The sequence below is a fragment of the Psittacula echo genome (genome assembly GCF_963264785.1).
Source record: "Psittacula echo genome assembly, chromosome: 4".
Classification (NCBI taxonomy): Eukaryota; Metazoa; Chordata; class Aves; order Psittaciformes; family Psittacidae; genus Psittacula; species Psittacula echo.
In genome coordinates this window covers 28,240,298-28,260,125 of record NC_137738.1, presented here as the reverse complement: position 1 = coordinate 28,260,125, position 19,828 = coordinate 28,240,298, and the positions used below count along the sequence as shown (strand labels likewise).

Genomic DNA, 19,828 nt, shown 5'->3' with positions numbered 1-19,828 from the left:
TAGGAGATGATTTGTAACTTTTTGTCAACAACTTGGAGACAAAGTAATTGTGTTCCTTTCATTCCATATCTCAGATCTGGAGGTCTTGGAGGTTTTTTCTTTCATGTCTTGCAGGAATACTTGCTGTCAGGTGCTGACATCATTGAAACTAACACTTTCAGCAGCACTCGAGTTGCACAAGCTGACTATGGGCTTGAACATTTGGTAAGAATGCTGAACTGTCGATACAATAAAATAGTAATAAAGATTTCTGTTTTAGCAGCCAAGATTAGCTTAGTCCCAGAGTACATTGCTGTTCCATTTATTGACTGTGTGCTGCCTCTTGAGCCATGTGATGGTGTTGTAGCTCATTTCCACTGCTCTGGACAATTGTACTTGCTGTGTGTTATAGTCATAGTGTGCCCCTTGTTGATGAAGGCACAGGCAATAATAATTTGTCCTAGATTTTGTTTGAATATTCACAGAATGCTGCAGTTCTGTTTAAGAGGATGCTTTGCTTCAGTCTTTCCAATTTACTAAATGCTACACTTGGTAACATTTGGTTATTTGTGTCGGTTTTGTGCTGAATATGTAGAAGTCCTTTCCTTTCCTTGCATTTGTCAGACCGATTCTGTGTTCTGTTGGTTTGAGAATTTGAGAAATAAGTGAAAGACAATACTTGGAAATACGCTACTTCAATAAAAAGTGAATTGAAAAGTATGTTAATTTTGTCCTCAAAGTCCTGTTCTTCAGCATCTATTGACTTCAGCAGGATTTAACTGGTGCCTTACAGAATGAAATGTTATAATAAGCAGCTGTAGGCTGAGGCATACGTGAGATGAGACCATATAACGGTTGCTGAGATGCATAGAGCTGTTCCTTTTAAAGCTTTGTAAAAGTGCTTATCTGTGTTTGTATGACTTAGGGAGCCTTCAGTGTACTGTGAGCTGCTGAATGAAAGTGCAGTGTTTCTTTGAGGATGGGTTATGTTCTACTGAATTAAAGGTTACTTGGTAATTTTTGTAATTGTTCTAGGCATATCGGTTAAACAGAGTCTCTGCACAGGTGGCCAGAAAAGCAGCAGATGATGTAACTGCTCAAACAGGTAAGCGATATTAGTTTTAATTTCTTGTTCTTTTGTGGTTTTGACTGTCTTGTTACAATCTTTGAGAAGTTGCTAAATAGAGGGTAGCTTGGTGGTTTATTTCACAAGGACACACAGACACTCACATTCTTCAGTTTAGGCATAGGAGCAGTTTTGCATAGTGCAATAATTTGAGCATGTTTGCAGGTTCTGGTCCTTTACTGTGTTCTGCAGGATAGCTGTCCTGTGCCTTCCTGTTTAAGACTGCAGGTGATACATGTATTCCAGATGTGTTGTAAGTTGCTTAGGTTTGTATGGCACAGGTCTGTACTTCAGAGACGGGATAGCTGATTGTAGGTGAATGTGAATTACCAGTTACTCCTAATTGTTTTACTTTACTCAGCAACTACTAAACTGCTGTCATTAAAAAGTGCATTAAAGTGGCTGTCATTTGTAAATGTGCAATCGTTTTATCTTCAAGGCTTTATATGAGAGGGTTACAGCTCATTCACACTGCTGTAGACAGTGCTGTCTTTTCAAAGACAAGTAGTTTAATCTTGTATTCTAGCATCAAACTGTATTTCAAGCTAACAGTGGACAGTGAGAAGAGTGTGCAGCAAGCTCGCTGCCCTGAACTTCAAGAGAGCAGACTTTGACCTCTTCAGGAACCTGCTTAGTAAGGTTCCATGGGATATAGCCCTAGAGGGCAGGGCAGCCCAAGACTGTTGGTTGATATTCAAGGATCACCTGTTACAAGCTCAGGAGTGTTGCATCCTGACCAAAAGAAAGTGCAGCAGGAGGGCCAGGAGACCTCCTTGGGTGGATAAGGAGCTAGTGAGGAAAATCCGAAGGAAAAAAGAGGCTTATAAAAGGTGGAAGCAAGGACAGGCGGCCTGGGAAGAATACAGGGATGTTGTCTGGGAAGCTAGGGACCAGGTTAGGAAAGATAAGGCCCAGTTAGAATTAAACTTGGCTAGGGATGTTAAGGGTAACAGGAAGGGATTCTATAGGTATGTAGTGAATAAAAGACAGACTAGGGAGAACATAGGCCCCCTCTGGAAGCTATCGGGAGAACTGGCTACCCTGGATTTGGAGAAGGCTGAGATTCTTAATGACTTTGCCTCGGTCTTCACTGGCAAAGGCTCTGACCACACCACCCAAGTCTTGGAATGCCGGCGCAGGGACTGTGAGAATGAAGACCCTAGGCCCACTGTAGGAGAGGATCTGGTTCGAGACCATCTTAAGGACCTGAACGTGCACAAGTCCATGGGACCTGATGAAATCCATCCGTGGGTCCTGAAGGAGCTGGCAAATGAAGTTGCTAAGCCACTGTCCATCATATTTGAAAAATCATGGCAGTCAGGTGAAGTTCCCGACGACTGGAAAAAGTGAAATATAACCCCCATTTTCAAGAAGGGGAAAATGGATGACCCAGGGAATTACAGACCAGTCAGTCTCACCTCTGTGCCTGGCAGAAACTTGGAGCAGATCCTCCTGGAAGACATGCTAAGGCACATGAAAAACAATGAGGTGGTTGGTGACAGCCAGCATGGCTTGACTAAGGGGAAATCCTGCCTGACCAATTTGGTGGCCTTCTATGATGGGGCTACAGAGCTGATGGACAGGGGTTGAGCAGTTGATGTCATTTACTTGGACTTGTGCAAAGCATTCAACACTGTCCTGCATGACATCCTTGTCTCTAAATTGGAGAGACACCAATTTGGCAGATGGACTACGCGGTGGATAAAGAACTGGCTGGATGGCTGCTTGCAAAGAGTTGTGATCAATGGCTCGATGTCCAGCTGGAGACCAGTAACGAGTGGTGTCCGTCAGGGATCGGTGTTGGGACCAGTCTTGTTCACCATCTTGATTGGTGACATGGACAGTGGGATTGAGTGTGCCCTCAGCCAGTTTGCTGATGACACCAAGCTGTGTGGTTGAGTTGATATGCTGGAGGGAAGGAATGCCATCCAGAGGGACCTTGACACGCTTGTGAGGTGGGCAGATGCCAACTTTATGAAGTTTAACCATGCCAAGTGCAAGGTCCTACACCTGGGTCGAAGCAATCCCAGGCACAGCTACAGGTTGGGCAGAGAAGAGATTCAGAGCAGCCCTGCAGAGAAGGACTTGGGGGTGTTGGTTTATGAAAAACTGAACACGAGCTAGCAATGTGCACTTGCAGCCCAGAAAGCCAACCATATCCTGGGCTGCATCAGAAGAAGCATGACCAGCAGGTCGAAGGTGGTGATCCTGCCCCTCTACTCTGCTCTTGTGAGACCTCACTTGGAGTATTGTGTGCAGTTCTGGTGTCCTCAACATAAAAAGGCCATGGAACTGTTGGAACAAGTCCAGAGGAGGGCCACGAGGATGATCAGGGAACTGGAGCACCTCCCATATGAAGATAGGCTGAGAAAGTTGTGGCTGTTCAGCCTGGAGAAGAGAAGGCTGCATGGAGACCTCATAGCAGCCTTCCAGTATCTGAAGGGGGCCTATAGGGATGCTGGGGAGGGACTCTTCATTAGGGACTGTAGTGACAGGACAAGGGGTAACGGGTTAAAACTTAACCAGGGGAAGTTTAGATTGGATATAAGGAGGAAGTTTTTTACTGAGAGGGTGGTGAGGCACTGGAATGGGTTGCCCACGAAAGTTGTGAATGCTCCATCCCTGGCAGTGTTCAAGGCTAGGTTGAACAGAGCCTTGAATGACATGGTTTTGTGTGTGTTGTCCCTGCTCATGGCAGGGAGATGGGAACTAGATGATCTTAAGGTCCTTTCCAACCCTAACTATTCTATAATTCTATGATTCTAACAGTGCTGCTGCTTCTGTCCAGTTAACACCTTACTGATGTGATTCATAGTATCATAGCCAATAAGGTTTGATTTGCCAAATCAAAAGTTTTGAAATACGCTTTTATAAAAGTGGGTTTTATGAGCACATGCCAGAATATTCAAATCTGGTTATCAAGTGAAAAATGCCACGAGAGTTCTATGCTGTGCATTTAGATTAATTGAATGAAGCTTCCTGTGTCAGAGACAAGTGATACTTAAAAGAAAAATTAATTGAGCCGGTTGTCTTTTGTAGATGTTCTGTCTGGTGTGTATACACTGAACATCTTGTTGAATAGGATTAAAACGCAAGTCAGCTGTGCTGGGTAATCTTGTGTGGATCAAACTCTTGATTTGAGACAGGAGTTTTGTGTTTTGTAGTTCTTCATCTCTGAATGATACCCATGCCTCGGTGTCTTTGGGGGTTTTTATGTTGACATGTCTGTCATTGTAAAACCAGAGGTAAATTGTTTTGGTAATTTTTTCTTTCTTTTTTTTTTTTTATTTAATCTTCTCCCTCTTTGCCTGTCTTGGTTTAGGAATTAGGAGATACGTTGCTGGAGCCATGGGTCCAACAAACAGGACACTGTCTGTGTCACCATCTGTGGAGAGACCAGATTACAGGAACATAAGTAAGTATTTATTATCATAAAATTATTTAACTTAGTGATGGTCTTGAAAGAGATACCTCCAGATGAAATTAACATAATTCCCATTTTACAGCATTTGATGAGCTGGTTGAAGCTTATAAGGAACAAGCCAAAGGACTTTTGGATGGAGGAGTTGATATCTTGTTAGTGGAAACCATATTTGATACAGCCAATGCCAAGGTGAGGCTCCGGGGAAAAAAAACAACACAGTAATATAAGTATTTTGGGTGCTACCTAGGGAAATTCAGTGTAGTGGTTGTAAGCGGTATCAGGTACTGCTTACTAAATACATGAAAAGACTCTTCAGTTGATGGCAAACAGGTAGAATATAAGGAGACATTTTTTTAATCAACTTATTCCAGAGTTTTCCTTTGTCTTGTAATATGTGCTGTTAGTATCTTTCTGGCTGTCTGTGCTAGTTCTCCTCTTATTTCCAGAAGCTCCAAATGCATCTGATGTTTGTATTTTTCAGCGTAAGCCTGTCTGTCTATTGTGATGCACACTGGAGAGGAAATGTCCACTGCATTTCCTCTTGGGAGACAGCCCTATTAAAATGTGGGGGTTTTGGGAACTCTGACACTCTGCCATCAGCTTTAAAAAAGAACAAGTGGAAGAAAAGAGTTAAAAGGATAAAATAGGAAGATGTGGAAATATGCCACAGTTCATGTGATTTTTGAAACCTCCTTTATTAGATACCTGCTTTGGGCAAGTGGTGGAGGTGTTGGGGTTTTAAAACTGTCTTGCAATTTTACGTGGAAAAGTCTAGCTGGATATGCCCTCAGCATTTCTTGAAACTTTTGCCACAAGCTGATTAACGTGTGCAGTGGCATGACTTGTCCTTTGCAGATTTGACCAGATCTCTTGGAAGTTTGGGTAGGATCCTATGGCTTAACATAGTGCTGAGCTTGTGTTCACGTGCAACTTTCTTACACTAAGGAGGCAGGAAGTTCACAGGGCTTTCCTAGGGGTCACTGCAGTCCTTACTGTTAAAATTTGTGGTGGTTAGAATCTTATGCAAACAGCATGTCTAAACAGAGTCAAGGGCAGTGAATGTGTCCTCAGAATAGCACATACAACTGTGTTTGAGGTGGCGGTTGTGCTGCAGTTGTGAGAGAGAAATACATGCTGATGTTATTTAGGTTTCAGACCAGTGTTGGTCTTACTTGGTTACTTCCTTTCTACTTGTTATCAGAATGTGTTTTGGAATATCCATTAGGGGTAAGGGTAAGGTACAGTCTTGAGTGTAGTAAGTAAGCAAACCCACACAAACAGAAAGCCCAACAAACTGAAGAATTCCCAAAATGTCCATTAATATTTTGCAACTTATTCTTCTGTAGGCAGCTCTTTTTGCACTCCAGATGTTGTTTGAGAAAGAGTATGCCCCCCAACCCATATTTGTAAGTATATATTATTTATTTAATATTTTACATATACTTAGGCTTTGTTTGCAAACTAGATAAGGTGGCAGTTGGTTAAAGTGTTTTGAAATGAAGTAAATAAATGGTTTGGAAACTTTTTTCACATTATTCTTAAAAGAAAAACACTTGATGTTCCATTGTGGCAAAAGGAACAACTTGTTTTTAAGGCCAGCCACATTCCCTTTCTCTCTCCACCCTTCCCCACTCCCCCCAGTTTTTCTGTTTAGGTTGTGTCTCAGCACTTTGAGTGGCGCACTGATCGCTCTGCTTTGACTTTTAGGAGTTCAGCTGTTGAAATAGTTTTTGTTAATTGAATTATTTTCCTTTCTCTGTGTTCAACTGATATTTAGGTTTCTGGAACCATTGTGGATAAGAGCGGACGTACCCTCTCAGGCCAGACAGGAGAGGCATTTGTCATCAGTGTTTCCCACAATAAGCCCCTTTGGTAAGGAAATGTATCTTTCTCATAGTAAGTTAACTGTAGATTGTGATTCTTGTCTATTTTACCCCCTTGCTTGCAGCTAAATGGAAGCTATGCTAACTGTGATCATACTTAATCGTGTATTGCTAATGTGTTCTGCTATCATTCCCTTAGCAGAAATTATGTTTCCAAAGAACACTGAATTTTTAAAACATTGCTCTAAATAATCTGGGCTTTTGTGTTTGCATCAGCTGCTGAAATAACAATTAAGTCAAAGCGTTAAAAAAATAATTCTGAAACTGTAGTTCACTGCCTCCTACTGTCTCAGACTGTGTGAGGAACTAATTCCTGGTATGCACAAGTTTTACCTCTCTTTCTTAGAGGGAAGCACTGCCAGCTCAGAATGTTCTAGCTTTGCTTCAAAGAACAAATCATAGGATTTCATTCCAGTGTCTTATTTACTGAACTCTCACAAGCATATATGTATTCCATGGGTGTTTTTCTCAAGGATGTGCATTGTTTTGATAGCTCCTAATGCCTCCATTTACTTGCACTCTTTTCTGTTCAGGCAGAAAAATTGAAATAAGTATGAGATTAAGATCTGTGAAAACACATAATATAGCAGATTTTGGTCATTGTGCAAGGTTTTGCACTTTAATTTTACTACTATTCCCTGTTTCTCTGTTCTTCCCAGCTTCTATGTCCTATTCTAATTCCTTCTTGCCTTCTCTTCCCTCTTTACCATTTCTTCTCTCAGGTTGGTTCTTCACGTGCAAACTTACACTGGAAATTGATGTTTTTTCTTCTAGAATATTCTAGTTTAAAACATTTAATTCACTGTTAGCAATGCACACCATGCACATTGTGATGAGCCATTGTTTGTTTTTACAACAAAATTCCAGCTAAAATGTGCAATCTGTCATCTCAGTAATACAAAAGCAGAAGACTACATTCACGGCTTTCCTGACTGCCCTTGAGGCTCCGCTTTCCCAGACCAGACGGTGCTCCAGAAGTAACATATGGAGCCTCTTGGAACAGGGTGATAGTTGACTCCTTCTCTCAGCATCACAGCCTAGTCATACATTCTTGGCATGAGTCTGTCTCAGATAATCTTGTTTATAAGTCTCTTGCCTTTGAAGAGAAGGGCACTGGAGCAGCAATCAGGAATTTATTAAACCATATTTTATAAAAGCTAACTTATGGGTTTGAGTGCTTGGGGCCTCTTTCTCGTTTCTGCAAGAGCTACTATACAGCACTGTGGCAGAAGGGTTTTAGTTCTGGGAGCAGATTGCATTTAATGTTTTTTCTCTTGCCAAATTGGTACAGAGTGGCTTTAGGGTTGTGAAAAAGCTGATTAATAGTAGTATCCTAGGAATCATGTTATACATGCTCACATGTTTCAATTTGGGTTTTGTATGTCCTGTTTAGCGTGATGTGTTGTCTGTAAGACAGTTTGGTTTGGAGCCCCCCCTCCCTCCCTCCCAAAGTGTATGCTTTGCGTCTGGTTGACATAGGTAGCTGAGAAACTTGTGAACTGTGCTTAGTAAGTGCTGAAAGATGTGTGGCAAGCTGCTCGCCATAAAAGGTCCTCAGATGTGTCATGAGTTCCCTTCATGTTATTTGGGATACTGTGATTGTTTCTTTTGTGGTAGCATTAAGAAGACATACACAACGTTTAGGGCCCTAATGTGGTGTTTGTTCTGGTCCCAAGGGTGCTCTGCAGCCTTAGCTTTCACAGGACCCGATGTGTGGCTGCTGTGAAGAGATGAGCAAGGGAGGGAGGTGATGTTTTAAGATGAGGGTCTGATGGTTATTACACTAGGGCAGCAGTGACAGCATACCAGCAATCTGATTGAAGGCTGCTAGCTTTTAACAGTTAACGGTTTGCTTTTCTCAAATGTTTTCTTTCATGATATTATTCAATGCTGTGGGGAGATGATACCATCCACAGGAAATGCTTTTTTGGGATGAAATGTGCATGACTGTGTGTAGTTTGTCTTGGCAGTTTTGAAACAGGTAATGCTTTTGGAGTGTTCTGTTCATAGATATGTTTGTCAGCAATCTCTGTGTTGGGTAATCATTCAGGCAGTCTGGAGGGCCAGTATGCTGTAAGTCAAGCAAGAACATCAAGAAGTGCTTGTTTGCTGAGTATGTTGACTGCTTTTACAGTATCTCTCTAGTAAGGGAAGGTAAAGAGAGTGATACATGGGTTTGAATTCAGAGCCAGAGACTGATTTGTTTAAATATGGAATGGAGAGATGAAGCTGCTTAATACAGGAAGGAGCTTAAGAAGAGGGTGGTAGGGAGTGTGGGCTGAAAGTTTGTAAACTGAATGACTCAGCAGTAGGAAAGACATTTGCATCTGATAAGGATGGTCTTGTTAACCATTTTTACCTTGCTTTACTTTGAAAATCCTCAGAGATGAGCCCCACTTGGAAGTAAATTCCAGAACCTCATTGCTGGAATTAATTGTGTATTCCCTGTGCATGCTGTTTGCATCCAGGAGAACTGTATGAAGGATTTAAATGTATGTAAATACCAAATCGGGAAATAAGAATTAAAGGGTTCTTTTAAAACCATTCTGTTTAAATGGAATGGCCTGTATGAATGCATTAGAGAAAGCACTTCAAAGATAGAGCTGGCTGCTTCAAAAAGCAAATGTATATGCCCACCCGCCCCTAGAAAAACCCAGACCAACCCACCACTAAGCTACTGGAAGAAGGTTTTGTATATTGTTTGGTCTTGGTATGTGACTGTGTGCTGTTCAAGGCCCTGCTTTTGGATGTTGTTGTGAGCCCTCAGATCTCAAGGATTTGTCGTTCTGTCCAAAAGTGATACTGGCTGCAAGCATTTACTACTACAACTTGTGAAGTTACCAAGCCCCTGCCTACTCCTTGGAAGAGGGAAGAAGGTCAAAAACCATTTTGTGCTTCCAGTCCTGTGCAGGGCTTTGTTGGTTTTGTCTTCTGGGAAACTTAAGTGGGCATACATGTAATTCATTAATTTAGCTACCTGTGAGGCAGCCTCTGCATCTCAATTAGTTGGGAGATACGGCTGTTATCCGTTCCTGTTTCAGTGGGTTAGCTTGCCATCCCCTCCGAGACTGCTATTCCAAGAAAGGAGGGAGCTTTTTACATCTGCCTCTTCCAGCAGCACTGTGAGCACCTTTTGAGTTTTGCAGCTCTCCTAAGATGGTTTCTAGAATGGTGCAGAGAGATCAGGAAACTTCTGAAAGAGAGAAATTTCCTGTTTTAGTTTCAGTGTAGACATTCCAAGCATCAGTCACGTTTATGTCTGTCTGTCATTCAATGAAAAAAAATGCAGTTGTACCTTATATACTGTAAAATTGGTTAAGAAGCTTATTCATGCAAAAATGCTTCTGCTGCAGTGCTGTCTTGGTTACTAAGATGTAGCAGGTTTAGTTGGCCAAGCTTAGTGCTGCCATGAGGCATTTTGGGGGATATACTTGGTTTCTTCTAAGATTGGCATAATTAAGAATATTATGACTTAGCAGCTTGAAGCAGGTCTTGCTTTTTCAACCTTTCCATACTACTTTCTGTAGCACAAGTCTCCAGTCTGTCATTCTCATTCCACTTGTTCTCTTTCTCACCTGGAAAATACAGAGCTATCATGTTGCTGCAGTTGCTGTCAAAATGCTGCCACTTTCCTCCTGGATTTTGAAATGAAATCTTGATTTGCTGTTCCCAATTCAGTTCAGTCAAGCTGCCTTCTCCCTTGTGCTTTTCTTCCACCTGAGAGTTCTCCTTTTACACAGTCTTGCTATATTGATGATGATGATTAAAGAAATTGGAGATCAGGTTGGTTTTGTTGTAGATGACTGTGGGAGTTAGCAGTTGCCAGCACTAACATTCATCTGTTTTGTATAGAAAAGGTGTTTTTACCTCAAAATAATTTTTGACAATTTATTTTCCAGTATCGGCTTAAATTGTGCTTTAGGGGCAGTTGAAATGCGACCATTCATTGAAACAATTGGAAAATGTACAACAGCCTACGTCATCTGTTACCCCAATGCAGGTGTGTTGGTGCACAGGTGCCTGTGCCTACAGGCAGAATGGTTTAGTTACGTTTTCTCTATCTCATTAACAATAGGCGAGGTGAATTAGCTTGAAAAGATGGTTGGTTTTACTATTAAAAAGAGATAAAAAATGTTATAAATTGCTGGAAGTAACTGTTGTTAGGTCTGTGACAGTGAACCCAGAATGCTCTTGCATAATTAATAATCTTATTGAGTAATGATTGCAAAGGTGATGAGGTATTTTAGTTCTCATACAAATGTAGCTACTTTAAATAGGTCTTTTATGGAATTTAATTCTGTTCTTGTGGGCTTTAAACAGTAATACTAGAAAAATTACATTTCAAGGTCTTCCCAATACTTTTGGTGGTTATGATGAAACTCCAGAAGTGACTGCCAAGCATCTAAAGGTATGAAGTACTTCTTGTGAGTGTGTCATATCTGACATAGTAGTAGATAAGATTTCTTTGCTTGTATTTTTTGCATATTTGTTATAGTATTGGAGGAGAGGGGGCTGGTGGTGGGTTTTCTGTTTGGTTTGGTGTCCGGTCCCCTCCCCTCCACTGCGTGGTATGTTTCTCCCCAACCCACCCCACCCCACCCTATGTTCTTACTTTTACATTTGGAAATTGTTCAAAAAGCTGATTCTTTTTTATGACTTGGCAGAATTTGACAGAATTGTGTATCTAGGAACCACTGATGGTGGTGGTGTTCCAGTGCAGGGTGTCCTTCCACATGCAACTTGATCTGTGCAAGACAGAACTGTGTGGCTGGAGCTGCAGAGTGTCAGTGAGAATCCAATATCTGCTGCATGTTGGTTGCCCTTTCTAATACAGTATGACTAGTCTTTGATAATCATCCAAGTTGTCATCTGGGGCTTCAGTATAAAATAGGCCAGTTTATTTCCTAAAATTAGGTGTTGAAATTGCTGGTTAGCCTTGGGAATTCACATCTCAAATCATATAGAGAAGAAATAGTACTGATTGGGTTTTTTTAAATTTATTTTTTTCTTGTGATCCCCCTGAGTTGCTTAACATATGGAGAAAAGAAAAATAAATATGTATCTTAAAAAGAAACACATATATAAAAGATACAAAATCCTCTTTCCCTCGCTTTTACAGAATTTTGCTTTGGATGGTTTGGTCAACATAGTTGGAGGTTGCTGTGGTACTACACCAGCACACATCAGGTACATCATGAGCTACAACTTCAGGTGCACTGGGGAGTAAATTAAATGCTCCTTCTGAGGAGTATTGTTCCATGGCTTGCCTTAAAGTTTCTTGAAAAGATGGATCACTTGAATGCCAATAGCAGTGACATAGGGAGTAGAAATAACCTGGCTTTTCATAGCCATGTGTATAGTGAAGAATGAGAAGAGGTATGGTGTTCAAATGAGGATTATACCTCTGCTGTTTTGTCATCTAAAATTTCCTTGGAATGTAAGTGTATCTGGAAAGTGTCAGAACAGAAGATACAGGAATGCTGTACAGCTGGTGCTAGTCCTGGCCAGTCAAAAGAAGAATTTTATATCTTTCTCACTGGATGTAGGTCAGTGGGAAAACCTGCTCTTCTTTGCTTGAAAGAGAAGGGGCCCTTGTGATTAATTTTTACCCTGATGCAAAATGGAAAGAAGTGGTTTATGAACATTTAGAGGACACTGTGTGTCGCTCCTGACTGTACCAAAGAGAAAGTGAATGTGAACACCATGAGTCATTCTGGCATCTGAGAAATGTGTCTCAGTACTGAGAAAGGTTTGTCTCTTTTTTTTTCTGCAATCATCAGCAATTGCTTAGCAAATCATGGCTATGGTAAGAGTAAGTGTGGTTGAGGACTGGTTCTGATATCCATTCAGTATCCCATTGGCATAATATCTCATCCTCTGTATTTGATAAATCTTCAGCTTTTTTAATTCCTGACAAATAGATATGATAGGGTCTTCTAGGAGTATTTTTTTGCCTTTGACCACAAAAAGTGAAACTAGCTAATTAGTCTTGTCTGCTGCAGGGCTAAATTGGAGGTGTAGGTATATGTCTAATACAATCTGTTTGAGTCTTTTCTCGACTGGTTTAATTTTAATTGAAACTACTCATTCCTCTTTCTGTAACTCAGGGAAATTGCTCAAGCTGTGAAATTCTGTAAGCCTCGAGTTCCACCTTCTCTCTCGCAAGGATACATGCTGCTGTCAGGTAAAATGGAGTGTAACGGGTTGAGCTTTATAACTCATGCAGCTTCCTTTTATAAATTTATTTTCTGTTTTATGCTAATCAGAATGGCACTCTGAGTTTCTGGTTCTGCCTGAATACCAAGCTTACGGATGTGTAATCAGATCTTAGTGATTTGGTCAAAAGATTAATGGAACATTTTATTGCAATCTAGTAGAGTATAGCTAAGATAGCATAATTTATTCTGCAAGTCTCAGACACTTTGTAATGGTGAGTGAGAAGGTTTATGCTCACTTTGCAACAGGGGAGGGCCAACCACACAGAGATCAGTTAATTTGACTATAGTTGATGGCAGAGCTAGGATGAGATCCTTGTTTACCTCCTGTGAGGGGGCTGTCCAGTGTTGCCTCAGATGGCAATCCAGTTGTACTGGGACAGGGTTCCAGCAATATATCCAGGTGTAGAATGTAATTTGTTTTAGCAGAGTCTAGATCTGTACATTCTTCAGCCAAGCCTGTTTTTAAGCCTTTGGGCCATGTATCCAAGTAAAACAGTACCTTCCCTTTGGTCTGGTGTTTTAATCCTAAAGTTTAGTATAAATTAAATAAACCATAGTTGCCCTGTGGTGGTTTCATGCATCAGCTTACTTTGTTCTGCTCTAAGTTATGTTTGCCTCTGAGTTGCCTGTTACCTAAGGGTCCCAATTGCCTTGTTTTTCTGAACTTGGGTATGTGGTTGAGAGCTGTCCTTGGTTGTCAGTCAATTCAGCGCGCTGCTTGTCTGGCAGTGGTAAGGTCAAAAGATAGCATAGTTGGAAGTTGAGAGAAGGTGTGCATGTGCATACACATAGATGCCCAAAGAATCGTGGCTTCATGTCATGTTGTATTGGACAAATTGGCTGTTATTTTTTTTGTTGGTCAGGTAAATTACTGGCTGTCACTGAGGAAGAATAACCTTTGGCATATATGTTGGGAGTTGTTTCATTGCATTTCTTTGCTAGTTACTCATTAGGTGTGCTGAGATGTGTTACATCCTGATGTGCTGAGAAATCACTGTTCCTAGAGATCTCTATTTCACAGTTTAGAAAAGGGATTTTGTCTGTCTTAAAGAGTTTTTCTTTTCTGTTTTTACAAATATGTTCCAAAATATCTTTTTAAGGTCTGGAGCCATTCAGGATTGGGCCGTACACCAACTTTGTTAATATTGGTGAACGCTGCAATGTTGCAGGATCACGGAAGTTTGCTAAACTCATAATGGCAGGCAACTACGAAGTATGCATTTTAACAATAATCCTTATAGCTGATACTCCGATTGTTTCATTGCTCCATTGCACTGTTACTAGTTTGTTTTTCTGGCACAAGGCATTTTTCTACACCAGTACAAGAACAAGAAAGCAAGGAGAATTCACTTTGTCACTGTCGTTTGCTTCTGTACTTACCATCTCCTAATATTTTTGTAAGAAGGGTGTTACAGGTATTGTGAATTTCCATTTAGAATTGAGTTAGACACCTGATAATGGTTTAGAAAATGTCCTTGTCTGTGCTGTATCTAGGGGTGGGTTTACAGAGGAGGGAGGAGGGAATGTGGCTGTAATTACACTTCCAACGTGTGGGGTACATATGACTTGAAATAGATTGTGGCAGCATGCAGCTCTCACTCTTACCCTCGCTTTTCCAATCCTGGTCAGCATTATGGTTGCATCTAATCTTTATATATTTTGATCACTGGCTCCAGCATGCTGCATAAGAGTTGTTACAGAAGAGTTGCTTAGAAAGTAATTGCTTTAGTGAAACAGCTGCAGGGCAAGTCTACTGGTGAAAATTGTTACTGTAACATTCAAACAAATAGTAAAGTGACATTTCTTGAGAGTGGAGTCTGCCTCAGAATATGCTGTGCTGTTCTAGTTGATGCAATCAAAATTAAAGCCTTAATTTATTTTTTAGAAAGTCTAGCTCTGAAGCTCTTAGAAGTAACGAAGCAGGTTAGACCTATTAAATAAAGAGATCTTTAAACACAGGTTGTTAGGGACTGGGAGCAACTAAAAACCTTTTCCTTTTTTTGTCTCCTCAGTCTGCAGAGTGACAAAAAAAGGAAATGAATGGGTATAGGTGTTCAGATAATTATTTGGGCCAAAGAAAAAGCTTTAATATTTCCTTTGTAGCACTTGGTGATTATTCTGCAGCTTTTGAAAATTCTGCAAATTTTGAGCCTCCTTCAAAAATTAAGTACTCTATGTTGTAAAACAGCAGAGGTTGGAATGCAAGCCCCTTATTTCATACCATCACAGAGACTGTTTCTGTAATCTTGTGCAGTCAGAAGTCCTTGTTACCATGCAGATCTTAAATCATTCAATTAGGTGTATGACCAGCTGTCTAAAATCAATGACGTTACCAGCACATTAGGTCTCTGGTGTCACATTTTTGTGAACAAATTAGTTACCAGTTGTGCCATACTAACAACTTCTGTATGTTGTAGTGTATCACAGACTGCTTGCTTATTCTTTTATGTTATGTCTGAAATTTTTTTAAGTTTTTGGCTGCGTGTGTATTTTGGAGCAGTGAAATGTTATCCTGAGAATGCCTAGGCTTTTTTCTACTGACTGTTGATTTTGTTTTTGACTTTGTTCTTTAGGAAGCCCTGAGCGTAGCCAAATTGCAAGTTGAGATGGGGGCCCAGGTTCTTGATATCAACATGGATGATGGGATGCTGGATGGCCCTGCTGCAATGACCAGATTTTGTAATTTAATTTCTTCAGAACCTGATATTGCAAAGGTTGTAATTGAGTCACTCCGAAGGACAGTAAAGATCGTTTTATTGAGTTGGAAATTACCTTTCAGAAAATTTTGATACTGATTCATTTAGTAACCAGTTTAGATGCTTAATAAGCAGCTATAAGTGTCCCCAAAGTGGAAGAGGTACTGTTACAGAGAAGGCCTTTGAGGTAACAGAGGTTTTAACATTCTCTGTGTGATTTGAGCTAAATATACACCCGGCCTTTTTATTGGTTAGAAAAGCTGGGTGCTAGTTCCTTTTGCAGCAGTTTGAGGATAATCTATATATTGGCCGTGCATACCAGTATTGCTTTCCACAAAACTTAAAATTGCTCTTGATATAGATGGTTTTAAAAGACACTTCTGTCATGTGAATTTTCTAAAAATGAATATCTAATTCGGAAACACAAAACAATACATGGAGAAGTAAGGGTCTCTCTGTGATATGTGATGGAGTTGCCATAGAAGCTCTTGAGTTAAATTTGTTCTGAGTTTAGCGTCTAAAGCAAAGTGAATCTACAAATACCATCTGGAAACTCTCTGTTCATAAATGATGATTAATGTTGTATGCATTTTTATGCCCAAATGGGCAAACAGCATATGGAACACGAATTTGTAACTTGTATGCCTGGCTTACTTCTTTGTTATTTACAGGTGCCATTATGCATTGACTCCTCAAATTTTTCAGTGATTGAAGCAGGTTTGAAATGTTGCCAAGGGAAATGCATTGTAAACAGCATCAGTCTGAAGGAAGGTGAGGAAGACTTTTTGAAGAAAGCAAGACAAATTAAGTTGTATGGAGCAGCTGTAGTTGTCATGGCTTTTGATGAAATAGGGCAGGTGAGTGTTGCTTTAAAAGAGTTATTTTTCTTCTGGAGTGCAAGTCTTATTCTTGTGCAAGATGAAGTTGTTTTGTTTTGTTGACTCAGGTGATTCAAAGAAGTTATGTAGTCTTAGCAGTAGTTTTGACCCTGATATGTAATAATTTATTATGCTGCTTACGTTTGAAGAATCCAAGTACTGTTCTAAGCATAGCTCTGCTAGCACAAGAGCGTATCTCTTGTTATTCAGCCATTCTGAACTCTTCCTTCCTTCATAGAAGATTTTTTTTTTGAGTTCAGAAGCTGAGTTTAGCATGAGAGTAGAATCCTTGTGAATTAATTTAGTTATTAAAAACCAGATATTAAACTTTGCGTTGGGAACAAAATAATTTTTAATGAGTTGAGTTAAAACTCCAGCTACAGGTGTGGGGATATATTTAATACAAAATTCTTATATAGATAATCCTTTTCTAACACTTGTGATGTGCATGTTCTCAGTCTTGAGTCACTAGAACTATAAATGATTTCTGGGGAGTTTATTTTTGTGTTGTGTGTAAGTTTCATGTCAAAATTCTTTTTCTCCACTAGGCAACAGAAACTGAAAACAAGATTGCAATCTGTTCCAGAGCTTATCACCTCCTTGTGGAAAAAGTGCACTTCAATCCAAACGATATAATATTCGACCCTAATATTTTGACCATAGGAACTGGAATGGAAGAACATAACCTTTATGCCATCAATTTTATAAATGCTACTAAAACCATAAAAGTAAGTTGTAAGCTTATTTTAACTTGAAGTGTTTTGCTGAGATTACTTGAAAACCCAAACCACCCCAGAGCACAACACCCCACACCCCATCCCCAAACAACCACAACAAAACACTGCTGCAAAATGATATGCATTTTAAATTAGTGAGGGGGACTATTTCTCTGAATAGACATTTCCCAGTATTGCTGTATTTCCTGTAGGAGAACTTCAAATAGTTCTATAAATACATTTCAATCCGTTATCTATAAATATACTACATGAATTGAATGAGATAAAAATCACATTCATGTTCTAGCTAAAATGACTTCTTTGAAGGTATGTGAAAGCTGCCTTTTTAAATTAATGAAATTTCCATTATAGTGGAAGGGATTTGTGCAGTAACCTAACCTTCTATTTAGCCAAAATATGTGTAAGGACGTACCGCAGTGAAGTGCATCACCTGAAAACAGCCAAGGAAGCTGCACTGTTGTGTTTCACAAGGCAAATTGATGGTCTGGTGGTGCTCTGTCTAGCAGTCTGGGGCTTGAACACCCCACAGGCCATTTTGTCACCATGGGGCTTCTGGAAGGGAGGCTACACCCTTGATGTTAGCTGTTAAGCTGCAGACTGCTCCTGAGACATGTAAGCAGGTCGGCTGCTTCTTTTCCAGAGGAGTTGGGAGATGGAAGAGGCATAAGTAGGTCTGCATGGGGAAAATATGGAAGGCTGCTGTGGGAGGACTAGTACATTTAGAATAGCACCTATGACTGTGAAAAGCATGGTAGTTGCTTACACATAACTAGGCTGGATGTTTCCTTCTACTTGTATCTTTCCTACAGAGATTCAAATTGTTTTTTATGAGTTTGAGTAACTAGAAGGATCTGGAACAGGTAAGAGAGAAATGTTGCATAGCCAATGTGCTGCAGCTCAGGGGCCAGCTGGTTTGTGGACTGAATGCTTTGCTTAGGTTTCATTTTTGGAAAGTGTTTTTCTAAAAATATATGGGCAATTCCCATAGGAAACACTGCCGGGAGCCAGGATAAGTGGAGGTCTTTCCAATCTATCTTTCTCCTTTCGAGGCATGGATGCCATTCGAGAAGCAATGCATGGGGTGTTCCTTTACCATGCAATTAAGGTACAGTGTTCTTTTTGCTTCTGTATGTTTGCACTTTGCAGATGTGCAGTGCTGTGTCTGACAGCCCTGATTGGGGGATTCTTCATGTTTGGTTGGTTTTTTTTTTTTTCTAGTATGGCATGGACATGGGAATTGTGAATGCTGGGAATCTGCCAGTGTATGATGACATTCACAAGGAATTGCTACAGCTGTGTGAGAACCTAATCTGGAACAAAGATCCTGATGCAACAGAGAAACTCTTACAATATGCTCAGGTAACCTCCAATGTTAAACTTTGAATAGTAGATAGCTTAGCACCTGGGCTTTAACACCTCCCTGCTAATGATACATACAACAGCCTATAAACTGCATATATCAATCTAGTAGTGGGCGGTTAGAAGTTACAAGTGGTTCAGTTATTAACATAAAATCTGAACTGTGTGATAGATTGAGCCTGTCCAATTTCATAGGTGCCTTTAAAGATCTTGCATCAGTGTTCTTCATATGTTTCAGGAGACCAAGCTGCACAGGTGTTCATTCTAAAAAAAACCCAAACTAAACCCAAGAACAATAAGAAGCAAAAAATTCCAATCAAACTTCCTAAAAGCGAACAAACAAACAAAACCAAACACACACACACACAAAGCAAAACCCAAACAAAAGCCCAAAACAAATAAACCCAAATAAACTAACAAGAACCCAGGAAAGGCTAACACACAACCGAAGCAAGTCTTGGTGCTGAAGATTGAGTGACAAGAGCATTGTGGGAGACAGAGTAAACCTGTCTTTTTAGTTGTAAGGGTTTGCTTGGAGTATACGTAAAAGGTAAAAGTAGTCACTTGCATTTCCTGGCTATGCCATAGACTTCCAGTTCATGTAACTTGTGTCAAGAGTGAAAATCAGCTATTTAGTGTTTTTGAAATGCTGTAATGATGGTGGTGATTAGAAGACAAAGATTGCACAGCTGATGGTTTCCTGATTATGCAGCTGTAAGACAACTGGTGTTCTGAACAGAGCGTATAGCAAAAATCTTTCTGGGTTAGGTGGCACTTAAATTTAAGTGCACAAGAAGGTTTGCATGCCTGTTTTGTAGCTCCTGGGGTTATTATTTCTGTGCATGGCTTCATTTGGCTTGTAGTTTGCCGTATAGTGGTGCATGTTTTGTAGGAACAATGGCAACAGTTGAAAACCAGTACAAGAAGACTCTCTCTGTCTCTTGTGGTTAGGCTATTTGAAATGGGGCTCTTAGTGTCTAAGCAATTCACTTGAGAGTGATCTTCTCTGTATAAGCAGAGTTTTACCATTAGGGTATTCAGGGTTGCATAAAGAGGAGAGGAAAAAAAGAAGGGGAGCTAGAAGGGGATGGCTTAAGTGGTGTTTCTGCAGAAGGCAGAATGTGAATTTAAATGGAGCATGAGAAATAGAAGTGGTTGACTGCTCCGTCTAGGTCTAGAAGTTATGAAAACCATTGTTAGAATCTCTGCTTTTATTCATCGTGGTAGTTTTACTCTGGGAGTAAACCAGTGCTCAGCTGCACAAAAGGCAGACATTCTTGATTTGAAACATCTTTAAAAGGTCTATTAAAGCATAACAAAATATTACAACTTTCAGGTTTTCACTGGAGGTAACCATCATGATTTGGGGTTCATCTTGGTTCTGTGTAAGTGTGAGTGTCCAAATAGATAGTCACAGCCAGTGAGAAACATTATTACATAAGGTTTTGGAGTTTGAGGCATATGTCAAAGTATTTAGTCAGACTTGCCTCTGATAATAATGGAATTGAATGGCTCTAAGTTCTTCTGT

At 40.2% G+C, this 19,828-nt stretch overlaps 1 protein-coding gene across 1 annotated transcript in view; it reads left to right on the top strand.

The window, feature by feature from the left end:
- Positions 1-19,828, top strand: part of MTR (5-methyltetrahydrofolate-homocysteine methyltransferase) — a gene marked incomplete at its 5' end in the record, with an annotated part of 57,069 nt that overhangs the window by 9,827 nt on the left and 27,414 nt on the right. The window contains 16 exons of the mRNA XM_080616563.1: positions 115-204; positions 1,015-1,084; positions 4,428-4,520; positions 4,612-4,718; positions 5,876-5,935; positions 6,307-6,401; positions 10,312-10,412; positions 10,759-10,820; positions 11,532-11,599; positions 12,520-12,596; positions 13,731-13,843; positions 15,204-15,344; positions 15,998-16,183; positions 16,753-16,932; positions 17,930-18,046; positions 18,160-18,300. Of these exons, the coding sequence (XP_080472689.1) occupies positions 115-204; positions 1,015-1,084; positions 4,428-4,520; positions 4,612-4,718; positions 5,876-5,935; positions 6,307-6,401; positions 10,312-10,412; positions 10,759-10,820; positions 11,532-11,599; positions 12,520-12,596; positions 13,731-13,843; positions 15,204-15,344; positions 15,998-16,183; positions 16,753-16,932; positions 17,930-18,046; positions 18,160-18,300 (1,701 nt within the window). The remainder of the gene's footprint in view (positions 1-114; positions 205-1,014; positions 1,085-4,427; positions 4,521-4,611; positions 4,719-5,875; positions 5,936-6,306; positions 6,402-10,311; positions 10,413-10,758; positions 10,821-11,531; positions 11,600-12,519; positions 12,597-13,730; positions 13,844-15,203; positions 15,345-15,997; positions 16,184-16,752; positions 16,933-17,929; positions 18,047-18,159; positions 18,301-19,828) is intronic.